Source organism: Ceratotherium simum, chromosome 19 (assembly GCF_057802395.1).
Source record: "Ceratotherium simum simum isolate JZ-2026a chromosome 19, ASM5780239v1, whole genome shotgun sequence".
Classification (NCBI taxonomy): Eukaryota; Metazoa; Chordata; class Mammalia; order Perissodactyla; family Rhinocerotidae; genus Ceratotherium; species Ceratotherium simum.
The window spans coordinates 33314596-33340153 of NC_141918.1; the positions used below are offsets into that span (position 1 = coordinate 33314596).

Here is a 25558-nt window from a genome sequence, read left to right on the forward strand (position 1 = left end):
CTGGGGCCGGCCCAGTGGCGTAGTGGTTAAGTTCACACGCTCCGCTTCAGTGGCCCAGGGTTTGTGGGTTCAGATCCCGGCCTGGATCCTGGGTGCAGACCTACACATCACCCATCAAGCCATGCTGTGGCAGTGTCCCATATACAAAGTGGAGGAAGACTGGCAACAGATATTAGCTCAGCGCCAATCTTCCTCATCAAAAAAAAAGGCTAAATATCTGATCATTATTAACTACGTGTCAGGCAGTATTGTAAGTTCTTCTTCTTCTTCTTCTTTTTTTTTTTTTGTGAGGAAGATTAGCCCTGAGCTAACATCCATTGCCAATCCTCCTTTTGCTGAGGAATATTGGCCCTGGGCTAACATCCGTGCCCATCTGCCTCTACTTTATATGGGACGCCGCCACAACATGGCTTGACAAACAGTGCGTCGGTCCACGCCCGGGATCTGAACCTCAGAACCCCGGGCCACCGAAGCGGAGTGCGCGAACTTAACCGCTATGCCACCGGGCCAGCCCCGGCACTATTGTAAGTTCTTTACACAGATATTTTACTTAATCCTCGTAACCCCTCTCTTGAAGTCCTAGTGTCATCTCCATTTTAGAGACAAAGAAACTGAAGCCCTAGAGGTTAAGGGCTTACCCGAGATTATCAGGCTGCTAAGGGATGGAACCAGGGCTTGAACCCAAGCAGAGTCTCTAGAGGCTTTTCTTTTAGCCGCTATGTTAAACTGACTCTGTATCTTTATCTGTTCTGTCACACAAATAGGCCAATTCATAGGGAGAGAACCCCATGTTTTTATCCTGGAAGCTCCAGGACAGCTTATTTCAGGGGTGTCTGTTTGGTTCAGGCCCTCCTAGAAGAGGTGAAACTCCAGAACTGATCCTTAAACTGCCTTTCAGGGGAGCAGACAATGTGCTGGGTCCTTGGGTGACCTTGAGAGAGCAGGGTTGTGTGGTGCATTCAAAGGTCTGTCCTCGTCCTTTAGCTAATGGCTCAGTTAGCTTACGTGTTCTGGGAACCCTTTATTAAAAGTAAAAAAAAAAGACCTCATAAAAATTCTCATTTCTTATATGCAAACTAAATCATGTTAGCTGTCCTTCATAGACATCATGAATAATTATCACAGCAATTTTTATAAAGATTTGAATTTGGAACAGGTGAGAGTCCATAACATTGTAGAGACACAAAGGCATTTGTACAAAGTCTCAAAACTTGTCAAGTTTTCCTACCATATTTAGTGTGGCTTCTTTCTCTTTGGTCTACAGATGAAACATGTGAATGAAAGATTTGAAAGTGACAAAAATAAAGAGGTGGTTCTCATGTGCATTGGCATCACTTCAGGAGCCGGGCGGCTGCTCTTCGGCCGGATTGCAGACTACGTGCCTGGTGTGAAGAAGGTTTATCTACAGGTGCTTTCTTAAGCCTTTTTTCCCCCAGCAAAGTTATCCGTATTGCCTAATGGCTCTGTAAATTCTTCTGTAAAAATGAGAAATATTGGGCCAGCCTCATGGCCTAGTGGTTAAGTTCAGCACACTCTGCTTCAGCAGCCCAGCTTCTGTTCCCCAGGCGTGCACCTACACCACTTGTCAGTGGCCATGCTGTGGTGGCGGCTCACATACAAAATAGAGGAAGACTGGCAACAGATGTTAGCTCAGGGCAAATCTTCCTCAGAAAAAAAAAAAAAAAAAAAGAAATATTTTCTAGAACCTAACTTCTACAAGCAGTTTTTCAAGGGCAAATCAGTTATGGGTTTGGGGTTTTCAACATGAGAGACTGGCAATCAAACAACAGTCTTCTTTGTTTTGTCATAGAACTCCACCAAACCCAAATGTTTTTTGCCCATTGCTTTTTCTAGGAAGAATGTTTTCTTTTTAGCATAGTTCCCACAGTCATGTGCCTTTTGGAATATCTTGTGAAATTCAGGGGTGTGTGTATCTTTTGAACTTCTTCATTGCAGATTGCCTCCTGGGTGTTATGGGGTGTGCACTAAACAAATGCCAACGCCAAGATCGTATTGACACTCATTTGACAAGTATTTAAATGACTCCTCCATTCCAGACATGGTGCTAAATGCTGCAGAAGAAACATGGTCTGTGCCCTCAGTTAATAGTTAATGGTCTCATGGGGAGACAGATAAAAGTGTTGCAGCACATGGAATAATGGGTATCTAAATGGGTGCCATAGAAACATAGGCGCCAAGCGTCTCAATCACTAGTGAGGGTCTGAGCATGCTTCCTGAGCTGGCGGAGTATTAAGAGGTGAGTAGTAGTTGGATAGATAATGAAGACGGAGAAGCGTGTTCCAAGTAGAGGAAACCACGTCGGCAAAGAGGTGGAGGTGTGACATAGTATGTGATGTCTGGGAAACTGAATGTTTGAACAGAATAAAGAGAGAATGGTAGCTTGATTGGCTGGGAGGGTAGGCAGGAGCCAGGGTGGGAAGGGCCTTAATGAGCACAAAAGAGGATGAACTCTATCCTGAGAAATCTTCCAGGAGCCATTAAAGGATTTTAAGCAAGGGAGTGACATGACATGAGTTGTATTTTATAAGCTTAATCCAGTAACTGTGGAGGGTAGAATGAAGTGGAGGAGGGAGCAAGTGTTGAGATAGTCACAAAGGCCACGTATTGTATGGTTCCATTTCTATGAAATGTCCAGAATAGGCAGCTCTATAAAGACAGAACGTAGATTAGTGGTTGTGAGGGGTCAGGGAAGGGAACGGAGAGTAACTGCTGCTGATAAAGTTATTTAAAAAAAAGAGTGGAGGCAGAGAGACGAGTTAGAGACTGTTGAAGTCTAGGCAGGAAGAACTGAGGCAGAGATCCTAGGATCAAACAGGGAGTCAAGTAGGGATACAGGGAATGAGAGTTCACTGGAGCCACCCATCTAAGCTGGGGCTGGGGTTTGTGGCTTGGGTAACAGTGGATGGTTTTGCTGTTTTATCAAGATCAGTAATTCAGTAAATTAGAGTAAGATGATGAGTTCATTTTGCCATGTTAAGTTTGTGGTGCTTGTGGGAAAGCCAGGTTGAGTTTGGAGCTCATGAAAGCATCTGGATAAGAGACCTGTGGGACTTCAGCATCCCTGGGCTGTAGGGGGTGAGTGGAGGACCAGAGGTATGCAAGGGAGACCGAAAGGGAGTGGCCAGATTGGTAGGAAAAAGCAGGGCACAGAGTGTTTCCAGGGGCAGGAGTGGTCTGCAGTGTCAGCTAGTAAGAGGGCAGGCACATTTCAGACTGAAAGGTTTTCATTGGATTTAGCAACAGAGAGTAGTTTCAGTGGAGTGGCAGGTGCAAAGGACTGATCATGATCAGTTGAATAAATGGAAATAAGGACAACTTTGCACTAAAGCTTGGCTGTGGAAGGAGGGTAAAGGGGATCCAAAAGGGGGACTTGGGATAGAGAGATTGAGCACGTCTGCTCACTGTATGGAGGAGAGGCGGTATTTGAGCAGGGCCTGGCAGGAGAGGTGGAATTTGGGCGCAGGAAAATGATGAGAAAAGGCGTTTATTTCAGCTAAAGTAACTTCCATTAGTTGAAGTAATCACCACTACCATCTATTGAGCACTTCCGCGAGCCAGACAATGAGCTAGTGCTCCCCATGCGTTATCTCCTTTACTCCTTGCCCCAGCCCTTGGAGGAAAGAATGATGGTACTCGTTCTTTCCACTTGTAGACGTGAAGACGGATGAACAGAGGCCACCTCGCTATGGGTCTGTGTGTGTAGGTCCAGGCACACAGCTGCAGGAAGCAGTCTACACAGCTAGAAGCAAGTGTAGACAGCTGGCAGAGTGCTACTTTTTAAAGTATTTACTATGATCGTTCCCCCTTCTATTAATACCTGTGGATTTCCTTGTGGAACATTTAGCAGAACATTTGGTCTTGTTCTCAGGTGTCAAGGGAGCCCTCTAATGGACATTTGTTGCATTACAGTCTTTCAGCTTCCTTTCATTCATTGAGAAAATTCTGAGTTCGTACTGTGCCCCAAGCACCAGCCTAGACCCTGGTGGGGGTGATACAAACAAGACAGACACGGTCCCTGAGTTTCTGGAGCAATACTTGAGGCAGGAAAAAGCTGAGCATGTTTGGGAACTCAAGAAGACAGGGAGAGCGGCATGGGAAGAGGTTGGAAAAATAGAAGGGGCCAGATTATACAGAGCTGTGAAAGCCAAGATGAAGAGAGTTTACTTTAGGTGTAGTGGGTCTTTGTGGGAGAATGACACTGTCTGATTTTACATTTTAAAGTCACTGTGGTTGCTGTGTGTGTGGAAGATGGAATACTGGGAGAGAAGCAGGAGTACAAGAGGGGAGGATGACCGTTAGGGATCAGTACAGTGGTCCAGGTGAGAGAGGGTGGAGGTCCAGACCACGGATGAGGTCATGGTATATTTGATACATCAACGTTTTACTGCACAACAGCTTTTGAAAGCTTTCCCCACTACAGGTGGGGCAATCAGGTCATTTACAACATTTTTGGGGCACCTTTTAATACATTTTTCATGTAATTTACAAAAGAAAATATAGCCTTTCCTAAATCGTCCCATGTTTGGTCTGCAGTTACACAGCAGTGAATTAAAAGTGAGTAATGTCATTTTGGGTGAAAGGTTAGTCTCAGCCTGGCTTCTTTTAGGTCTTCTCTGTTTTTTTTTTGCATCTAAATGTGGTGCAGTGTTTGTGGCACCCAATAGTCCATGCTGAGTCACAGGTGAGATGACTCATTTGAGAGAGGCCTGTGAAGGGGAAAGAGGCTTTCAGTGTGTCCTGTGGCTGCTGGGAGCCACCAACTGGGCTCCATCTTGTGAACATGGTGGCGCAGGAGCCCACGCGGTCCTCACCCACGCAGCCTCCTGGACCTGCTCCTTGGCATCACTCTCTTCTCCCCTCCCTCCCCCGTTTTTCCTGGCTCCCCTGCCCCAACTCCCAGACATTCAGTGTGCTGTCTGATTCTTGGCTCTTTCTTCTCTGCTGCGACCAGTTCCAGCTCTGCCTGTTTGCTCGTTCCTCTTTCTCGCTCCCTCCCTGGCTGTCTGCCTTTTGGCCCAGCTTTAAGGGTTGGAATGTTCCTGCTGCTTACCTTCCTCTCCTTGCTTTCCTTGGCGGTGTGTTTTCTCAGACATACCCGCTGCCCTCCTTTCGTCTGCTATAGCCCAACCTCATGGGGCTGTGACAGTTCTCTCCCTTCCTTGTCCCCTTGAAGCTAATTTTGAGTAGCAGCCAGGCACAGAAACGCTTCACAGCCTCCCACACGGTCTCATTTCTGTCGTCTTGGGTTTGGGAGCCTGCAGAGCAGAAAAGCACAGGCTCTGGAGTGAGACGCGGGTTCAGCCAGTCCTGCCGTCACCTTGTCTCCAGAACTGCAGAGGGCTGCGGTGAGGATTCGTGGTGACAGCCTGGGTAAAGTGCCGGCCCAGGGCGCATGATGGATAAATCCTTGCTTTTATGTTTTAATATTCTGTTAAATGCTGAGGCAGATCCAGATTTGGAGCAGGTCTCAAGAAAGGAGACCGTAATTATCCTGAACTAGAGATCTTTGCTTATAGGTAACAAAGAGTTTAGGAGTATATCTCACGCTTCTGCATAAAAGCTGTGAATTTAAACTTCTATCAAGGTCCCGGGTTCCAGGTATTTTCAGCCTAACATTTTTGTTTTTTGTGAGGAAGATCGGCCCTGAGCTGACATCTGCCAGTCCTCCTCCTCTCTTGCTGAGGAAGACTGGCCCTGGGCTAACATCCATGCCCATCTTCCTCCACTTTATATGGGACGCCCCCACAGCACGGCTTGACAAGCGGTGCATCGGTGTGCGCCCGGGATCCAAACTGGCGAACCCTGGGCCACCACAGCGGAGCACATGCACTTAACTGCTTGCACCACCGGGCTGGCCCCCAGCCTAACAATTTTAAATGCTAAGCGAAGAGATGATTGAACTGTGTTATATACAATAATAATGGTTAAAGAAAATCTTTGCAAAGGTTCCCAGAGTGTGTCCTTTATTGGGAGAGGAAAGGCTGTGTCCTGTATCTTCTTACCACCTTTTAACTTCACAGGCTTATCTTTCTAGTCACCATTAAATTACTACAGATTTGTGTCTTTAATATGTGACTGTTTCAAAAGTGTGAGAGTGTTTTGAAGGTTTGAAGTTATAACTCCATAATGAAAGAATTGAAAACTTTGGATTTAGATCACTTTCCCATTGTGTCATATTTCTCTGTGACATGGACATATTGAAGTGTGGACATCATATCCATATATGTAAAGCAGAGAAACTCAAACCACATGTGTGTATGCATAGGAAAGGTCTAGGAGGATGCAAACCAATTGTTGAGTTGTTATTCCTAACAAGGAAAGTGGGCATGAGTTGAGGGTGGGAGGGGGTTGCAGGGAAACTTTCATATATTACTGTATATATTTTTCTAAGGTTTAAATTTTGTAAAGAATGTATTCATGAGTTACTTTTGTAATTTAGAAAATTTTTTTAGTAATTGAGAAAAATGAATCATTTTCCTATCTGTCTTCCTGTGTAAGCTTCCTCTTCTGGCTGAAGTAGAATTGACTGATCATTGTTGCCCATGCTTTTTTCATTCCTTTTTAGCATTTTACACTTTCCTCAAGATACCTTGGGATAAGGGTACATGCTTTACTAAACGTAAGCTATTTCCAAAATAGTATCCAAACACGTAGCAGTTCCCCAGCCTGAATGAGGAATCAGACCATGAGGCCCTCTCTTCTCACCTAGGCTCTGGCACTGGAGCCAGTTCCTCCATCAGGCAGAAATGGTGGCTCTCACGTGCCGTGGAGAAAGCTGAACAGACTCCCTGTGAAGCACTTTGAAAGGACTGTGGCCTCTGTGTGCGTTAGAAGAAGCCAGCCACTCAGCTGTGGCCTGAACACTTCCTTTTCATTTGTGATGGACCAGTAGATCTCTGCTGCCAACTGGTGTCTGCCCTGGGTTCCTAGCCAGAGCTCTGAAAGTCTGGAAACTTTATATTGAATAAATTTATAGGAGCAACACTCGAATCTAACCGTGGCCAGTTGTGCATCTGCCTCTGAAAATGCATTTCTGCTTATTCAGGTACAGCTCGCTTTTCCTCTTGAGCTATACTTAGATTCCTGAGCCAAACTTAAACTCACATTTCTCCAAGAATGCTCTCTTTGTGATAGAAATGGGAAAGGTAATAGCAAAAGAAAATTTTTTGTTGTTCTTAGGTACATAAACTAACACACGCAAGGGGTCATTCTTCTAGAGTCTGTAATGTTATGACAGAAGATATTTCCTCGGATGGTTTTAAGAATACAAAAGCAAGAAAGACATCTCCACTGTCAGTGCCTTATTAAATGTCAATGCCAGAGCCTAGAGGAGAATTAGGGACCTTTGAATCCCTTATTTAAATGGAACCAGAGCTGCTGTGTTTGAGGGGGAAAAAAAGATTGTATAGAATACTAAATTTATTCATCTTTCAAACTGGGGCTCAGTATCCACTATTTGATATATGGATCAATATGTGTTTTGGGAAGTGATAAGGAAGTACTGAACCTCCTACATGAACAGTTGGCTAAACCTTGTGGCTCCTGTGGCTCAAGGGTCCCTGCGTATGAGAAATAGGTACGTCCTCACCAGCTTGGCCTCTTACCCCCTAATTGAGCTACATTTTGGGAAGGAACAGCTACTGGGAAAGAGCACCATTTCTCACTAGTATTGCTACAAATAAGGTAGAAGCAGCTAGTTATTTTCCGAGAAATGCTAAAGAATAAATGTGTATTTCTGTGAACTCAATTCTCTTTTTTCTTTTTTTATTGATGTCACAATAGTTTATAACATTGTGAGATTCCAGTTGTACATTATTATTTGTCAGTCACCACATAAATGCGCCCCTTCACCCCTTGTGCCCACCCTCCAGCCCCCTTACCCCTGGTAACCACCAAACTGTTCTCTCTGTCCGTGTGTTAGTTTATATTCCACATTTGACTGAAGTCGTACAGTGTTTGTCTTTCTCTGTCTGGCTTATTTCACTTAACATAATACCCTCCAGCCCCATCCATGTTGTTACAAATGGGATGATTTTTGTCTTTTTTTATGGCTGAGTAGTATTCCATTGTATATATACACCACATCTTCTTTATCCAAACATCTGTTGAGGGACATCTGGGTTGCTTCCACGTCTTGGCTATAGTGAATAATGCTGCAATGAACATAGGGGTGCATAAGCCTCTTTGGATTGTTGATTTCAAGTTCTTTGGATAAATACCCAGAAGTAGGATAGCTGGATCATAAAGTATTTCTATTTTTAATTTTTTGAGGAACCTCCATACTGTTTTCCATAGAGGGTGCACCAGTTTGCATTCCCACCAGCAGTGAATGAGGGTTCCCTTTTCTCCACATCCTTTCCAACATTTGTTATTTTTTGTCTTAGTGATTATAGCCATTCTCAGCGTGTAAGTTGATATCTTAGTGTAGTTTTGATTTGCATTTCCCTGATGATTAGTGATGTTGAACATCTTTTCATGTGCCTATTGGCCATCTGTATATCTTCCTTGGAAAAATGTCCGTTCATATCCTCTGCCCATTTTTTGATTGGGTTGTTTGTTTTTTTGTTGTTCAGGTGTGTGAGTTCTTTATATATTATGGAGATTAACCCCTTGTCAGATATATGATTTGCAAATATCTTTTCACGGCTGGTTGGTTGTCTTTTCATTTTGATCCTGGTTTTCTTTGCCTTGCAGAAGCTCTTTAGTCTAATGAAGTCCCACTTGTTTATTTTTTCTTTTGTTTCTCTTGCCCGAGTAGACATGGAATTCGAAAAGATCCCTCTAACACTGATGTCAGAGATTGTTCTGCCTATATTTTCTTCTAGGAGTTTTAAAGTTTCAGGTCTTACCTTCAAGTCTTTGATCCACTTTGAGTTAATTTTTGTCTATGGTGAAAGATAATGGTCTACTTTTGCAAGTAGCTGTCCAGTTTTCCCAGCACCATTTATTGAAGAGACTTTCCTTTCCCCATTCTATGTTCTTAGCTCCTTTGTCGAAGGTTAGCTGTCCATATATGTGTGGTTTTATTTCTGGACTTTCAGTTCTGTTCCATTGATCTGTATGTGTGTTTTTGTACCAGTACCATGCTGTTTTGATTATTATAGCTTTGTAGTATATTTTGAAGTCAGGGATTGTGATACCTCCAGCTTTGTTCTTTTTTCTGAGGCTTGCTTTAGCTATTCGGGGTCTTTTGTTGCTCCATATGAATTTTAGGATTCTTTGTTCTATTTTCATGAAGAACGTCATTGGGATTCTGACTGGGATTGCATTGAATCTGCAGATTGCTTTAGGTAGTAGGGACATTTTAACTATGTTCATTCTTCCAATCGCTGTGCATGGGATATCTTTCCATTTCTTTTTTTTCTTTCTTTCTTTCTTTCTTTTTTTCCCCCAAAGCCCCAGTAGATAGTTGTATGTCATAGTTGCACAGCCTTCTAGTTGCTGTATGTGGGATGTGGCCTCAGCATGGTCGGAGAAGCGGTGCGTTGGTGCGCACCCGGGATCCGAACTCCGGGCCGCCAGCAGCAGAGCACGTGCACTTAACCGCTAAGCCACGGGGCCGGCCCTCTTTCCATTTCTTTATGTCATCATTGATTTCTTTCAATAATGTCTTACAGTTTTCATTGTATAGGTCTTTCACCTTGGTTAAATTTAATCCTGGATATTTTATTCTTTTTGTTGCGATTGTAAATGGGATTGTATTCTTGAGTTCTCTTTCTGTTATTTCATTATTAGAGTATAGAAATGCAACTGATTTTTGTAACTGCAACTTTGCTGTAGTTGTACCCTGCAACTTTGCTGTAGTTGTTGATTATTTCTAATAGTTTTCTGATGGATTCTTTAGGGTTTTCTATATATAAAATCATGTCATCTGCAAACAGCGAGAGTTTCACTTCTTTGTTGCCTATTTGGATTCCTTTTATTCCTTTTCCTTGCCTAATTGCTCTGGCCAGAACCTCCAGTACTATGTTGAATAAGAGTGGTGAGAGTGGGCACCCTTGTCTTGGAACTCAATTCTTAAAGACGACCAAGAAATTTTATTTTTAAGTAACTAACAATTTTTATTTAGTAATTACGATTAAAATTTAATAATTATAAATAACTAACAATTATTGTCAAATAATTGAAAAAGAGAATATAAATTAATATAGTTTGAATTGAGAAAAGGAGAACTTGCAGTCAGGTAAAATATCAAGAAGTAATATGCTCAAAATATATAGTAATAAATTTGAAACTCTTAAGTGAATGATTTCTTACAAAACTGACCAAAGAACAAAATTTTGAAGGGGCCAAAAGTGGATAGAAAAATCAGGGTAACTACCAAAAGTAAAGTGCCTGGGTCTCATGTTACATAAATTGGTCCAAGAAAATATTCGTTTATTGAGCAAAATTGACTTTGTGCCGAGTAGTGTGCTGGGCTTTCAACAGTTCACTCTGGTGCTCTTATCTTGGAAGAGACTTGCACTGAACAAAACAGGAAAAGAATAGGAAGCACATTCACAGAAAAAAATATCTTCCTGAAAGCTAACCTAGTATAACTACAGTGGTGTGGTGGGGAATGTTTGGTCTGTGGCTTTGCCAATTAAACTCATTGAATCTGGCCCGATAGTGTCCTAAAGTTTTAGTCTAGATTCTCTGGAGTTGATGATGATATATATGTTTCAAAGATTCAAATGACTTTCCATGTTTAGCTCCTTTTACGTTTGTAGGTAGAGTTAAAATGTATGTATAATTAAGAATATTAGGGGGCCAGCCCCGTGGCTTAGCGGTTAAGTGCGCGCGCTCCACTACTGGCAGCCCAGGTTCGGATCCCAGGCGCGCACTGACACACCGCTTCTCTGGCCACGCTGAGGCTGTGTCCCACATACAGCAACTAGAAGGATGTGCAACTATGACATACAACTATCTACTGGGGCTTTGGGGGAAAAAAAGGAGGAGGATTGGCAATAGATGTTAGCTCAGAGCTGGTCTTCCTCAGCAAAAAGAGGAGGATTAGCACAGGTGTTAGCTCAGGGCTGATCTTCCTCACAAAAAAAAAAAAGAATATTAGGGTTTGTCAGGTTAGTTTTCCAATAAAAATGACTCCCTAAATCTTTACTTGTTAATTTCAAACCACTTTCTACATTTTGATTTATCTTTAGATCTCTTTTTGCACAGATTGGAAGCATCAGGAGGAAGTCTTTTTTTTTTCCCCTCCCCCCCCCCAAAGCCCCAGTAGATAGTTGTATGTCATAGCTGCACATCCTTCTAGTTGCTGTATGTGGGACGCGGCCTCAGCATGGCCAGAGAAATGGTGCGTCGGTGCGCGCCCGGGATCCGAACCCAGACCGCCAGCAGCGGAGCGCATGCACTTAACCACTAAGCCATGGGGCAGGCCCATGGAGGAAGTCTTTGTACTAGCTCAAGGTCACAGAGAGCTAGAACCTGGTCTCGTCTCTCTGAGCCTTAGTTCTTTCCAACCTACCAGGCTGCAAACCCAATAATTACCCATTGCTAAGAAATTATGCTTGTGCTTTCATGGAAGTTGTGTTGAAGAAAAAGATATTTAAGTAGAAAATAAAAAGTCAGGAGAATGGGGAGATTGTGTTCTTTAGAAAATATGAAGTATCAGGGCCGGCCCCGTGGCTTAGCGGTTAAGTGCGCGGGCTCCGCTGCTGGCGGCCCGGGTTCGGATCCCGGGCGTGCACGGACGCACCGCTTCTCCGGCCATGCTGAGGCCGCGTCCCACATACAGGAACTAGAAGGATGTGCAGCTATGACATACAACAATCTACTGGGGCTTTGGAGGGAAAAAATAAATAAATAAAATCTTAAAAAAAAAAAAAAAAAAAAAGAAAATATGAAGTATCAGACTTATTTTTCAAATAGTCAACTCAGAGTCTTAAACTAATTATAATTTTACCATAAAGCCATATTTTAGTAATGAAGAAGAAAAACTTACTTGGCTATATGGTATGATAGTGTCACAAAGAGACCTAACCTGGAGTTTGAAAACTTTTTCAAGAGCATGTTTCTTATTGCGGGGTCAGTGGACCACCTGTGTTAAAGTCACCTGGGGAGCTTGTGAAAACCGCCATTCCTGGATCCCCGCACTCACACTCTGCCGCTTCAGGAGCTCCTTGGTGATCCTGATGCACACTAAGGTTGTGAGGGGCTGCCCTGAGGCGTGCTGCAAAGCTTGGTATGCCATAGGTGCACCTAGTGGGTCCTAGGACAAACAGAACAGATGAAGATGGTGATCCAGATGCTGTTTTATGTGGTCTCTCTTCCTCCCCAGCCCCATTGTCATTGGAGCAGACCCTCAAGGAACAGTTCCATCTGCTCCCTGCTACTGCCCACACAGACCATGGCTTCCAGGCTGGCTCCAGCTGTGCTTTGGGCGCGTTACTAAACCTCTCCCAGCATCACTATCTTCATTTGTATAATGGGGATAACATTAGTATCCACCTCAAAAAGTTGTTATTAGGATCACCATCTAAAGTGCTTAGAACAGTGTCTCACATTTAATAAACACTATATAAATGATAGTTGCTGTTGTATGCATACTTTTCAAAAACCTGATGCTTTAAAACATTTCTTCTGCTGACTAGTGAATTGTCCAGTTTTAATTAGTTCTTTACCTAAAAAAGTTATTGAGTTGTCTGCTCCTTCTTTTTTTATACCCATCATACTTTGAATATACAACTCTGGCAACATCTAGAATACTTTGTGTGCTTATTTATTTACATGCTCATCTTCCCACAACCCAAGGGTAGGAACCAGGTGTTATTCACATAGCACAGTGTGTAGCACGTGGCACAGTAGCTACCAAATGGCAGGCAGAATCAGGTGTGTGATTCTATTAACTACTCTAACACTAAAGTGAAAGGGTTCAATGGCTCAAAATATTTCTCACCTTAACTCTGGGGTGCTTAAATAGGGTATATCTGTGATATACCACCAGAAGACATAATGTTTTCATAGTGTTTGAAAATATTTTCTGATAATAATATTGATTTATACTATCAAAGTAATAAAAATGGGTTACATAAATTAGTTCTTAGGATGTTATAGTAGAATGTTTTCATTGCATATTATGCATCATATTTCCTATGACAGTCAAAACAATTGGAATTTGAATAATCAAAATTCAATACATATTTATATAATACATATCAAATCATGGTTACTTATTTTAATCTCTCTCACTTGGTCTGAATATGCTCATCATGTCTGGAATATTAGCAGGCAGTATATTTTAAATTGATTATTTAAATATCTAAAACTTACATCACTGTATTCCCAGAACCAGAAGCTCTGTGATGTGAAGAACTGATCTTGCTGGCATATTTGCATTTTGCAAAGGACTAATACCAATAAAGTGTATATAATTTCAAAGGTAAAATTAAAAAATCAAATGTTTGATGAATGAATTTCAGCTGGTATTCAAAGAACAAATATTCATTGAGCACTGACCAGATGTAAGATCCTTAAACCTTATAATATTTAGTCCAAAAATGACTTTTGTACAGATTCTGACCTCAAAGAGCTTACAGGCTGGAAGGGAAAGTAAGTATATAAAAATAGTTACTTTCTTCTTGTCCTTCAATGGAAATATTGAGAAAGTGCTGGGGGAACTCGGGGGGGATGATTATGAGAGTTGATTATGTATATAAAATCAAGACGAACTGGGCTGGGGAGGTGACTAATAACCACTTAAAAGCCCTAAGCAGGTTGCTCAGTAATGGTAACATTCACTTTCCTGAGAGCAGAGTTAACATTGTGGTATCTGTCCTAGGTACTCTCCTTTATCCTCATCGGTCTGATGTCCATGATGATTCCCCTGTGTGACGTCTTTGGGGCCCTCATTGCTGTCTGTCTCATCATGGGTCTCTTCGATGGATGCTTCATTTCCATTATGGCCCCCATTGCCTTTGAGTTAGTTGGCACCCAGGATGTCTCCCAAGCAATTGGATTTCTGCTCGGATTCATGTCTATACCCATGACTGTGGGCCCACCCATTGCAGGTAAATGTAATGATTCTCTGGTAATTATATTCATAGCATTTTCTACTGCAGGTCCTAAGTCTCACTTATATGTAAAATATATTGTGATTTATTGGTTACTGGTCATTTGCTTTTGTGTGCCTTATCTATAACATTTTTAATAAGATCAGCTGTGGATACACATTGAAAAAGTTTGCTGAGGAGTCCTTCTTATCCTTATTGATACCTAAAACACTCATAAAACGTGTAATAGTAAACTTCTGGGCTTTAAGCTTTCACAATTCCTATATTTCACTTAGTATGTGTTTTGGAGGAATGGGAACATGGTTTCTTTTTTTAAAAAAATGAAGATTCTGAGAGATTTCTAAATATGTATGCTTTGTGTAAGAGATCATATCCCCCTGAGAAACAGTTAATGAAAAATAACATTTAGTGGAAACAACCCAAATGTCCCTCAGGAGATGAATGGATAAATGAAATGAGGTATATCCACACAATGGACTACTACTATTCAGCCATAAAAGGGAATGAAGTACTGTGCTGATACATGCTACCAGGTGCATGAACCTTGAGAACATCATGCTAAGTGAAAGAAGCCAAATACAAAGGTCACATATTGTATGATTCCATTTATGTGAAATATTCAGAATAGGTGAATCCATAGAGACAGAGAGCAGATTGCTGGTTGCCCGGGGCTGGAGCAAAGCGGGACTAGGGAGTCACTGCGTAATAGGTATGGCATTTCCTTCTGGTGTGATGAAAATATTTTGGAACTAGATAGAGGTGGTGGTTGCACAACATTATGAATGTGCTAAGTGCCACTAAATGGTTAATTTTATGTTATGTGAATTTCACCTTTAGTATAGAGATGTCTCGTTCAATATTACTTGGGTGCCAGTGTGAATTATTATGAGAACTTCTGATCAAATTATGATTAAATTTAATTTATGATTAAAAACTACATGTGCAGTAGTCCCCACTTATCCATGGGGGATACGTTCCAAGACCCCCCGTGGATGCCTGAAACCACGGATAACACCAAACCCTGTATGTGTTATGTTCTTTTCACTTAAAAGAAGCACTTTACAGCTTCTCTTTGGCATGTCCGAATTGGCAGCATCTTGCACTTTGGGGCCATTATTAAGTAAAATAAGGGTTATTTGAACACAAGCACTGTGATACCGTGATAGTTGATCTGATAACTGATATGGCTTCTAAGTGACTAATGTGTGGGTAGCATATGCAGCATGGATCTCTGGACAAAGGGATGATTCCTGTGCCGGGCAGGATGGAGCAAGATTTCATCACGCTACTCAGAACGGCAAGCAATTTAAAACTTATGAATTGTTTATTTCTGGAATTTTCCATTTAATATTTTTGGATTGCAGTTGAGTGCGGGTAACTAAAACTGCAGAAGGTGAACGCTCGGACAAGGGGGTGACTGCTTTATGTACCATCATCTGTTTCTGGCACATGAGGGGCTCAATGAAAGTTCAGCTCAATTCGTTCTCGTATCCAGAACCATGCATATCTAGCAACTTTGCCAGTTGGGAACCTAGTCATGAATCAAGCAAGCAGAGTCAGTACTGAGCAGAACAAGTAAAATTAAGTTCTTCTGAAGGCCACAGTGTCCCTGTAGGAGAACCTTCCAGTCCTTTCCCTCTACCCCAGGTAATAGACTATTCACGTTAGTTTTACACCTTACAGGCTTAGGTTTTTAGGGTTTCCAAGTCCACAGCAGATGACAAGCAGCACTTTAGTAGGAAGGGTGTTTGCTACTCAACTAACTGATAACAGACCAAGAATAAAGGAGGAAACAGGAAACTTCCAAAGCAGGCAGAACACCACACTGCAACTGGCAGCAGAGGGCCCCTGTTCACCAGGAGGTTCCGAGGGATCACAGTATTACAGCAAACATAATAATTAGTGTTCACAGGGTGAAAGGTTCAGTCATATATGGAATATTCGGATTCAGAAGATAGGAAAATCATATATGCAGATATATTGTATATTTTAGGTTTCTATCCAGAATGAATGTACACTTTTTTTTATGTGTTGGTATTTAACTGGACAAGTCCTCAGCTATTTATTCATCAGAGTCAGATATTCAGTACATTGTGTTCCCTGGACATTTCAGATAACTGAAATACTGTATAGTAACTGAAATGTTGTATAGTGAAAGTTTAAAAACACTAAGATAACTTTTAAAATCTGGATTTTGTTAGAGAAATTAGAAGTAAGAAGTACTCCAAATAACCATTTTCAGAAGCAGAGCCCAAGGATCTATTAGAGTGCCACACATGTAGTCTTACATTTTCCTGCCAAGTGCTGACAAGCCTTACTATCTTTCCCAAATGTATTTAACAACCTAACTTTTCATTCTGACTCTTAGATTTATAATTTTTCATGATTTTTGGATTATAATTTTAAATAGTTGCGTGTTATTTCATAAACAAATAGGCCCAAGAAAGGTTTGAAATGTAGATGTTCTGAGGTATGTGTGGATGAGAGAAGCTTCAGCTGGTGGTCTGTCCACCATCAGCTGAAATAAGAACCTTTACACGCTGTGTCAGAATACCCCAATGGCCCCTGAAGGGTTTTGAGAAAGCCAAAGCTTGGTTGAAAATATTTTTTCCATGTAATATCTTGGTGTGAAAACCCAGAAGCCTGTAGTCTGTGACAAGATTAAAGATATGAGATCTTTTCCTTCCTCATATCAGAAAAGGCTTGTATTTCAGATCCATTTCCTAAAAAATTCTGACATCTGAGATGTTGTTTGAACTAGTCCTGCTGAGATGAAGTTATTAGGTTGGGACTAGGCCGTTAGTGTGACTGATCTGAGACCCTTAAGAGCCACACTTGTTCTCTCCTGGTGACAGTTTTTTCCCTCCCCAGGGTTACTTCGTGACGAGCTGGGCTCCTATGATGTGGCATTCTACCTCGCTGGAATCCCTCCCCTCATTGGAAGTGCCATCCTTTGTTTTATCCCATGGATCCACAGTAAGAAGCAAAGAGAGACCGATAAAACCACTGGAGGAGAAAAAATGGAGACAATGTTGGAGAACCAGAACTCTCTGCTGTCCAACTCATCTGGAATCCTTAAGAAAGAATCTGACTCTGTTATTTAATGTCTTATATACCTCCAACAGACTGGATTTGATTTCAGAATTTTAAGCAATTTTTCCTTTTATATGAATTGCAAATTTCTTACTTTTTAATCACATCCTGAGAATAGCACAATAATTGGGAAGTAGAACCCTTATTACTACAAGAACTATTTTCTGCCACTGAATAGCTGTTCCATTATTTCCATGAGTCTGAGGGCAGAGACTTGGGTACATGAAAACATGTCTGAAAGTCAAATATTGTGAAAATTTGAAGCTATCTCAGTAAAAAGCAGCTCTAGAAACTGAATGCTATTTAGCTTGTACAAATATTTTAAAATACCTCAAGCTATACTGAAAGGGTTACAGTTTGGTTAGGACTGGAAATATTGTTGGTCATCTCACATGGCGTTTTTAGTTCTGGTATCTCTGTTTTAGTTTCTTCTGCTATTTGGAAACTTTTTACAAAATTTAAGCCTGGATTCTAGATAATGTCGGTAAACCTCAAGTCTTTGTTCAAGTTGCTTGTCTGCTGTTAAATAAGCTATGAAATTAAGTTATTCTGACTTGCTCCAGTCTCAGGAGACTGCCCTGGAGCAGATGCTAACAATGTATTCAGAACAAGTATGTGGAATGAAAAGGATCCTGTTCATAAGAGCAGAGCAGTTCAGGAATCGGGCATTTCTTCCATTTACGTTTGTTCCCTATGGGTTTGCAGTGCATCTTACTCAAGTAGCCAGAAACCCCCCAAATTTCTGAATTTGTTTAAATTGTAACAATACAGTAAAATACAATGAATGAAAGATATTCTGGCAATTTTAACATAGAATTTTTCTGGCTTCTGTATTTGTTAGACTAGGACCTGATATTTAAACAAAGTCTTATTGAGCATGTTATAAAGTTGTGGTTTCAGGCATGAATGGGGGAAAAAGAAGTCTTCGTATTCATGAAGAAAATATCTATTTCTGATAGAAACAATTGCTCAAATTGGTTTATGAAATTAATGGGTCTTGAAAGGTTAAAATTACTTATAAAGAGAAACAACTACATTTCCAAAACTTTCTGACAAAAATTTGCATTCATATGTATTTATCCTAGCGTGCTCCCCATTCACATTCCCGGCAGTTTTTCTGTTTATACACAGACAATTGTAAGAAAGCTATTGGAGTTTTAAGGACCTAAAATGAAAACCAAAGTCATGCCATGATGCTTGCTCATCTAAGAAAAATAGGAACACTTTCTTCATCCTTGAAATTATACTTTAGTGCATTTTTGTTTTATTTAGTACATTTTTATTTCTTTAAAAGTTAATATGCAAAATATATTTAAATTCTAAATATAGATGTATATTAGATCTTCCTCAAATGTAGCTTGTTCACCTAGGAAGAAGAATGCTATGTTTTTCTAAAGCACCTCTAGGATCCATCTGTTTCCAAATTCTCTGTAAGCATAGAAACTTAATTATCTCCCTACTTTTCTTTTCAGCTTCTATCATTTCTAAAAGGCAAAGCCCCTCCATTCCTTGTCTCTAGCTGAGGATGGAGGTACCTGGAAAGCATATGGATTTGTAGTTGTTGATGGGGAGGGGGAGCAGCACGCAGCCGGCTGGAGGGACGTGAGGCTGCTAATTAAACGGCTAGAAAACCTAATAACTTTTCCTTTCAGTATCAGCTTCTTATCTGCAACCTTGCAAGTTCAATGTGTAAATGCTAAATGTAGAATTTATTTTTAATCGGATTTTAAATAACTTTGATTGCAAAGACATTCAGCAACTTACTGTGCCATACACGTAGCTGCAACTCACTGCTTCCAATACTTCCACATTTCATATTCAGGGGACTTAGGTTATTTGTTTTTTGGAAGGTTCTGTTGCATTAAAAAAAACACACACATACACTACATTTTGACCATACTGCCCTTTCATGTTCTTACGTTAAGCTTTTAGAACATGACTTAGAAATGATAATATAATACACTATCAGGGTCTTCATTTATTCATGCCCAGTTATATGAAACACTATTTCCTCATTATTATCAGTGCTTTTGAGATCAACAAAAATGTACAGCTAAGACCAATCATCAACCCTGCCATTATAAAGTGTTTATTTTTTAATTCTAAAATACAAAATTTACTCTGTAAAGACCTCCAAAATGTTTTTCCTTTCAAAATTTGGCAAATTTTAGGGAAAAAAATAGGTAATAATTTGAAACTCAAAAGACTTGATCTTGCTTGGTTAGTTTCTGTAATAAAAGAGGAAAGTGACTTAAGTATTTATAATAAAACTTAGATCTCAGAATATTGTGTTTGTGTATGATATTACACATGTATAGTTTTCAGTCTAATGGAATGAATCAAACAGGATCTATAAGACTGAAAAAGCTCCATTATAATAGACTCTTATGAAGAGTGCTGTGCTGTAATAGTGAAGTTAAAAAGAAAAAGTAGAAAAGGTAAGGTGCTAACTTCCATAAAATGCATATTTAATAATATATTGTTTGGTACAAAAAGTTCTAAAAGTTTTAAGTCTAACGTTCTAAAAGTTCTACAAACTAAGAAAGTGAAAAATACTAATATTTACAAAGATTTGTGTTTTAGATCAAGAAATATTACTTTAATCTTTCAAAGTAAATCCTTTCTAATTTCTGAACAGAGTGTTACTGTTGCAATAAAGTGACCTGATGGGCCTAAATTTTTTTGTTCAGTACAGATACTTTTTTGAGAGGAAAAGAATAGAGTCAGAAGTCTGCTTTCTATCCCATCATTTTAATTCTGATAGGACTCAGCAAATTCTCAAATTCAAAATGTTCTGGCTTTTGAGGCCAAGAACAACATAAGAAGGGGAGCAGTTATTCCTCTTTACAGAAACTGGATCAGACACTATTGTAACAGATGCCCAGGGATCTTCCAGAAACATTTTGGTTAAATTTAATTGCAGTGGATATTGTTGGGATCCCTCCATTTCGGTAATAATAAACTACGCAGATTACTGATACTTTATTCAAAATTTATAAATCTCTTTGATCACAGTTGCAATGCTTAGTCTACAGACTTATTACAGTACTTCTAATTTCCACTGAAAATTGCGTAGTGCTTGCATTAAGCTTCAAATTCTATTCATAAATAGAATTGACTTCATTTGCATTTCACGATCCATATATTATGTTTATGCTTGTTTGCCGACAGTCCCATGGGTTCTGCCCAAATGTGGAGAAACTTTTACCACTATTACTTTCAACTTCCCACACTTTTAAATGTACACTTAGTTGTAAAGTAAACGTCTGTTTACTTCTGGTAAGTGTAATCCTTTTCATTGCACTTAGGAATATTTTAATTTGTACCATTGTTATTTGTAAACTGTCCTATGTCCAGACGACTTTTGAGGTTAAATCAATAGAAAACTGAATAGAAAATGTGGTAGGAGATTAGGGGTAGGCAACCAAAGCATGGAGTGGCTTTGAGTTCTTGGTGGTGTACTCTCACGCCCTTTCACATGCCTCTTTTTTCTTACTCTTTTCATCTATCTTTATCCTTATCATTCTTTTTCCCTTTACTTCCCCCTGTCCTTCAAAAGCCTGCTGAGGAGTCCATTGACATCCTTGCTGAGTTCCACGGGTTGCTTAGCTGCACTACTTACTGGTCCCTGTGGTTTCAGAGGATGGAACCCCATCCAATTTCGTGGGTAACGTGGAGAAGGGCTTGCTCTCAGCTTTCAGCTTCTAGTTCTAATGGTCCACATTGAAATTTTTTTTAATTATGTGATTAGAATTTAGGAGGGGAAGTAATAAGTTTCATATAATTGGCATCTTTTGTGCTAACATATAAAACTAAACATTTAAGGTAAATGCTTTGAGAGGAAAGGTTGTCACGTTCTTAGCATAAATATTTTCAGAGAGCATAATTTTTTACTCTTTCATGTTCCATTCAAGTTTCGCAAAATCTTAGTCCTGAGGGCACATCCTGGAGGATACTTGGAAGGTAGTGGGCCTCCCAGATGCAGTTCCTAATGAACCTCCCTTAGGCTGGGTGACACTTAACGGTGAATGGTGTTAAATTCCCAGAATCTAGAAATACAAGTGGAAAGTATAAGCTAATTAGCTCTAATTTTTAAATATTTAAACAATTTAAATAAATATTTAAAACTCTTTAGGGAATGTCTAACTCTGAAAACTTCCTCGTTGCTGGCATAAACATTAAGGAGCAATTTTTGTATTAGGTTAAAGATTGTTGCTTTTTCCAATGTGTGCAAAGGAGAAGGAAGTAAAACATGATTACTTTCTTTTTACATCTATATTCTTTTTTAATTTGAAAAACAAGTGGTGTCTTGGCTAGAAAAATGCATCATCCATAATAGTTTAATTAACTCTTAAAAACACAAACCTTTTCCCTTGTTATTAAAACAAAAGAACACTCTGACATTGATAATGGTGATGTGGTGTGTGGAATAAGAACACACCGTAGAAGGAAGGCTTGCTACTCTACTGATAATCGCTAATTCTGCTCATACTATACTCACTGATTTTTGTTGATGATTTGGTGTAAGAGAAATAAAAAGACCATCTAGAGCTGAGTTTGAGAATGGGTCCAAGGGCAAATAACAAAGTGGAGAGCAACAGTAGACAGCTCCTTGGCTCACTATGTCATAACTACGGCCATGTTTATCATTTTATTTGTTGGCAGAGACTAATGCTTTGTTTTATAAATACACTGTAGAGTGATAGGTCACAAATCTCAAGAATAAAGGGCCAAATGCCCACAGCTAAATGTGAAATCTGCATACAACTTAGAACCATAGTTACTGAACTACCATAAATATGGACTTTATCAGATGACTCCTGAGACAATAAAGACCCATGAAACAATTCATCGCCACATCTTTGAATCACTCCAAGAAACCCTGAAACTTTTGGGACATACTAGCTTACTTAGCTTGTCCTATTTAAATTATTAATTTTTAAATAGTGAACACTGATCATCTTGACCTCTTATACATTCAAGGAAACCCCCCATGGTACTATTTTTTTTTTGACAGATATAAAATAATATAAAAGGCTACCTCATTTATGAAACATTTCAATTTTTTATCAGTATGTTGGAATGACATTGGGAATGAAATTAAAGCTTTCTAAGTACTTGATCATGACAGTCCACCTACCTCAGCTTTCAGTGTCCAACTAAAAGCCCAGCTTAATCAATTCTTGCTTCATCAGAAGGGAGCTAATGGTAATTCTGGGATTAAAAGGCAAGGGAGTGCACGTTGTTTAGGGGGTCAGGCTATCAGTAAAATTTCTTAAGTGCTGTGTTCTCATAATTGGATATAAAAGGAACAAAAAAGGAATATTAACTAATGTGGCCTATGGATAATCTGAAAAAGGAAAAAAGCTGAAAAAATTTATAATCTATATGTAATAATGAACTCTTACTACAATGTTTTATTAAAAACCAGTGGCTTTTCACATGACACTGGCAGCTTGATAGGTTTTGTTTTCACTTGTGTCTTCTTTGGCAGAAGATGGATGATCACTGACAGTGGACTGTATGCTTGTGCCCTAACCTTACAGCTTCCATAGGAAACTCACGTAAGAGGCACCCCCATTCCCCAGGGGAGCAGGGACTGTGGCAATTAATTTTTGTCTCACTGGAGTTTTTGAAAATGCTGTCATTGAGTGTGGCAGTAGTGTTGGAGTTAACCCACACGTTCCCAATTTAATGAAAGATGTTTCTAGCCTGTCAATATGAGTGCTGTAAGAAGAGTATTTTGGAGTTGGATGTCACTAAGCATGTATGTGATAGAACCTATCAATATAAAATAATATTTAGAAATCAAATTAGATCTGTGATACTATTTTGGAGCCTCTGATATATGACTTTTATTCTTCACTGGATAATACTTTCCAATATCTGTGAGTTATCAGAAGAGTCAATTTAACTGTTTTAAATGTGTGTAAACACATAAACCTTTTCTACTGTGATCGTCCCTAAATGTAGTCTTCTATAGTATGTTCTAACATGCTAGAAAGTGATGGGTCCGTGTATCTTTCATAATTCAGCCTATGTGGAATATTATTTCAGGGACTGAGGGTTGTTATCAAGAGTGCTGTATGTTAACCCCAGGCTATGAACAGACTATGTATTTGGTGCCTTTTTTTTTCCCTACCAAAGAAAGATTATATCAAGATTGGTGCTAAATTTCATGTTCCTTTCAAAATTATTTTTTCTTTTTAAATATACATAACACTATAGGAAATGTCTAGATCCAGCAGTATTATGCATGTTGCATTTTGTATACACATTTGAGGAAAAAAATTTGACCTATGAAGCAATTATTGAGTTCAAATATCTACTTAGAGGTATGTAATGTTTGTTAGTACATAACGCTTTAAAGTGTGAAACTCACAAGAAAATGATGGCCAAATGAAAACTTAATGATGAACATAGCCCACAAGGTAATAACTAAAGAAAAAGTCCCTGGTCAGTGTTTCTAGCATGAAGTTAGCTACTCAAAGTATTCTGTAACTCTGAGGGTGTGCGAAAAATATTTTATGTGTATTTTATTATGTATATATTTAAATATACAAAATAGCTTTCTATTGAGCTTAAGTAGATATTTTAAGCTATTTTTCAGGCTAGAATTGGAGTTTTGGGAGTCATCAATCTTAAAACTTAGATAATGAGTTACATTTTTAAAAAAAAATCACAGAGTATCATTGCTCAGCTTTCAGATTTAACATTAGGACTGAAATGAGTAAGGACTGTGTCTGGTGGGTGTCAGCAGATCTCAGACTTATGATTGATAAGGGCTCTCAGCAGCATCGCTGTGGCTGACCGTGTGACACACACACACCTAAACTACCCAGATTCCACGTGGGTCTCTGAGTCCTAATGTACCTGTAAACAGGATTCAAATGAAGTGGGGACCACAGGCTTTTATTTAATCCTGTTGTCTTTTACAGACTTTGCCTTAACTCTATTTTATGAGGATTTTATAAATATAAATTAGGGAAATGATACACATTATCATTTTCCTAATTAACACATTATCATTTTCCTAATTAGGAAGACTATACATTTAGAATCTACTAGAGTATACTGGATTCTCCGTTAACTAATGATAACTCCTTTCTACTGTTAACATGAGTTATTTGTGGAAGGAAGAATGAGGGGCTTGTTAATCAGAGGTTACAGGAGAGTGCGATTAAATATCCCTTTAATAATAACTTCTGATGTAACTGTTAATATATTGTGGTTTGAGAAATGTAAGATTGTAAAGGCATTGCACGATGCTTGATAAATTTGCATTTTTGTCAGTTTGTTTTCCTCCTACCAGTTTATTTTAGCCTGAAAGTTACAGGTACAAACTGAACCCTGCAGTATTATTAAGAGACAGTTTGGATATTTTAAATGTCTCCTAGTATAACGACATTTTTCATGTCAACTTATTTTAATGTTTATCTAAAAAAAGTAATTTTAAAATTATTTTGCATATTTTCAAAGTTAGAAAAACATGCTTTATCTTAGACATCAAAACCAAGTGCATGGGCCGCCCCGTGGCTTAGCGGTTGGGTGCACGCGCTCCGCTGCTGGTGGCCCGGGTTCGGAACCCCGGGGCGCGCACCGACGCACCGCTTCTCCGGCCATGCTGGGGCCTCGTCCCACATACAGCAACTAGAAGGATGTGCAGCTATGACATACAACTATCTACTGGGGTTTGGGGGGGGAAATAAATAAAGTTAAAAAAAAAAACCAAGTGTATGCTGCTCACTGCAGTGTGGCTGTGCTTCTCTACCTACACAGGATGCCATTTTTGGCACAATAGTCGTTTAAATATAGATCACCATGTGAAATGATTATGCTGGATTTGATCAGTATACAGGATTTTAGTACTTGCCTTTTAAAAAGTTTTATGTTTCTTTTTAAAGAATATAATTTATAATTGATTTTTTAATAATGTGCAATTTAATATAGATAACCAAACCTTTTTAATGAAAAACCTTTGTAATCATTTGGAGGATAAGATCATTTTACTGTGGAACAATGTGATATTCTTAGTCAATACAATAAAAAAATTTTAGCAAATTTCTAGAAGGCTTTGTGATTACATTTATGGAATTCCCTGGGGAAGGTGGGGAAGGAAAAATTACTAAAGTGAAGGAAACGATCTGTGTTGAATAAAAGAGAAATAAGCTGTGTGTTTTTTAAGCTACATATATGAATTCTAAAGTGTGTTTGGGTGTTGTTATTTCTCTGGGGCAAAGAACAGGGATAAAAATCACTGAGAAGCACTGGATAGTCCAAAAATGATTTCTTCTTGACACTTTTTTTGTAGTTGTCTTACATTACTGTTTGTTTTACTTACACTGATTAAATTTATTAAATTCAGCTGGTACTAGGTGACTTCCTACTCATTGACAATTTCAGGGGATGATCAAGAACCAGGCTGGCATTAATCC

The 25558-nt window shown here is 39.4% G+C and overlaps 1 protein-coding gene across 2 annotated transcripts in view; it reads left to right on the plus strand.

Moving 5' to 3' along the window:
• The window catches only part of SLC16A10 (solute carrier family 16 member 10), a 120704-nt gene extending 95511 nt beyond the window's left edge, over window positions 1–25193 (plus strand). The window contains exons 4-6 of one of the 2 annotated variants that reach the window (XM_087444006.1): window positions 1265–1408; window positions 13799–14027; window positions 16902–25193. In XM_087444006.1, the coding sequence (XP_087300132.1) occupies window positions 1265–1408; window positions 13799–14027; window positions 16902–17134 (606 nt within the window). In that variant the 3' untranslated portion in view covers window positions 17135–25193. The remainder of the gene's footprint in view (window positions 1–1264; window positions 1409–13798; window positions 14028–16901) is intronic. The other variant, XM_087444007.1, reaches the window with a different exon arrangement.
• The last annotated feature ends 365 nt before the right edge of the window (window positions 25194–25558 follow it).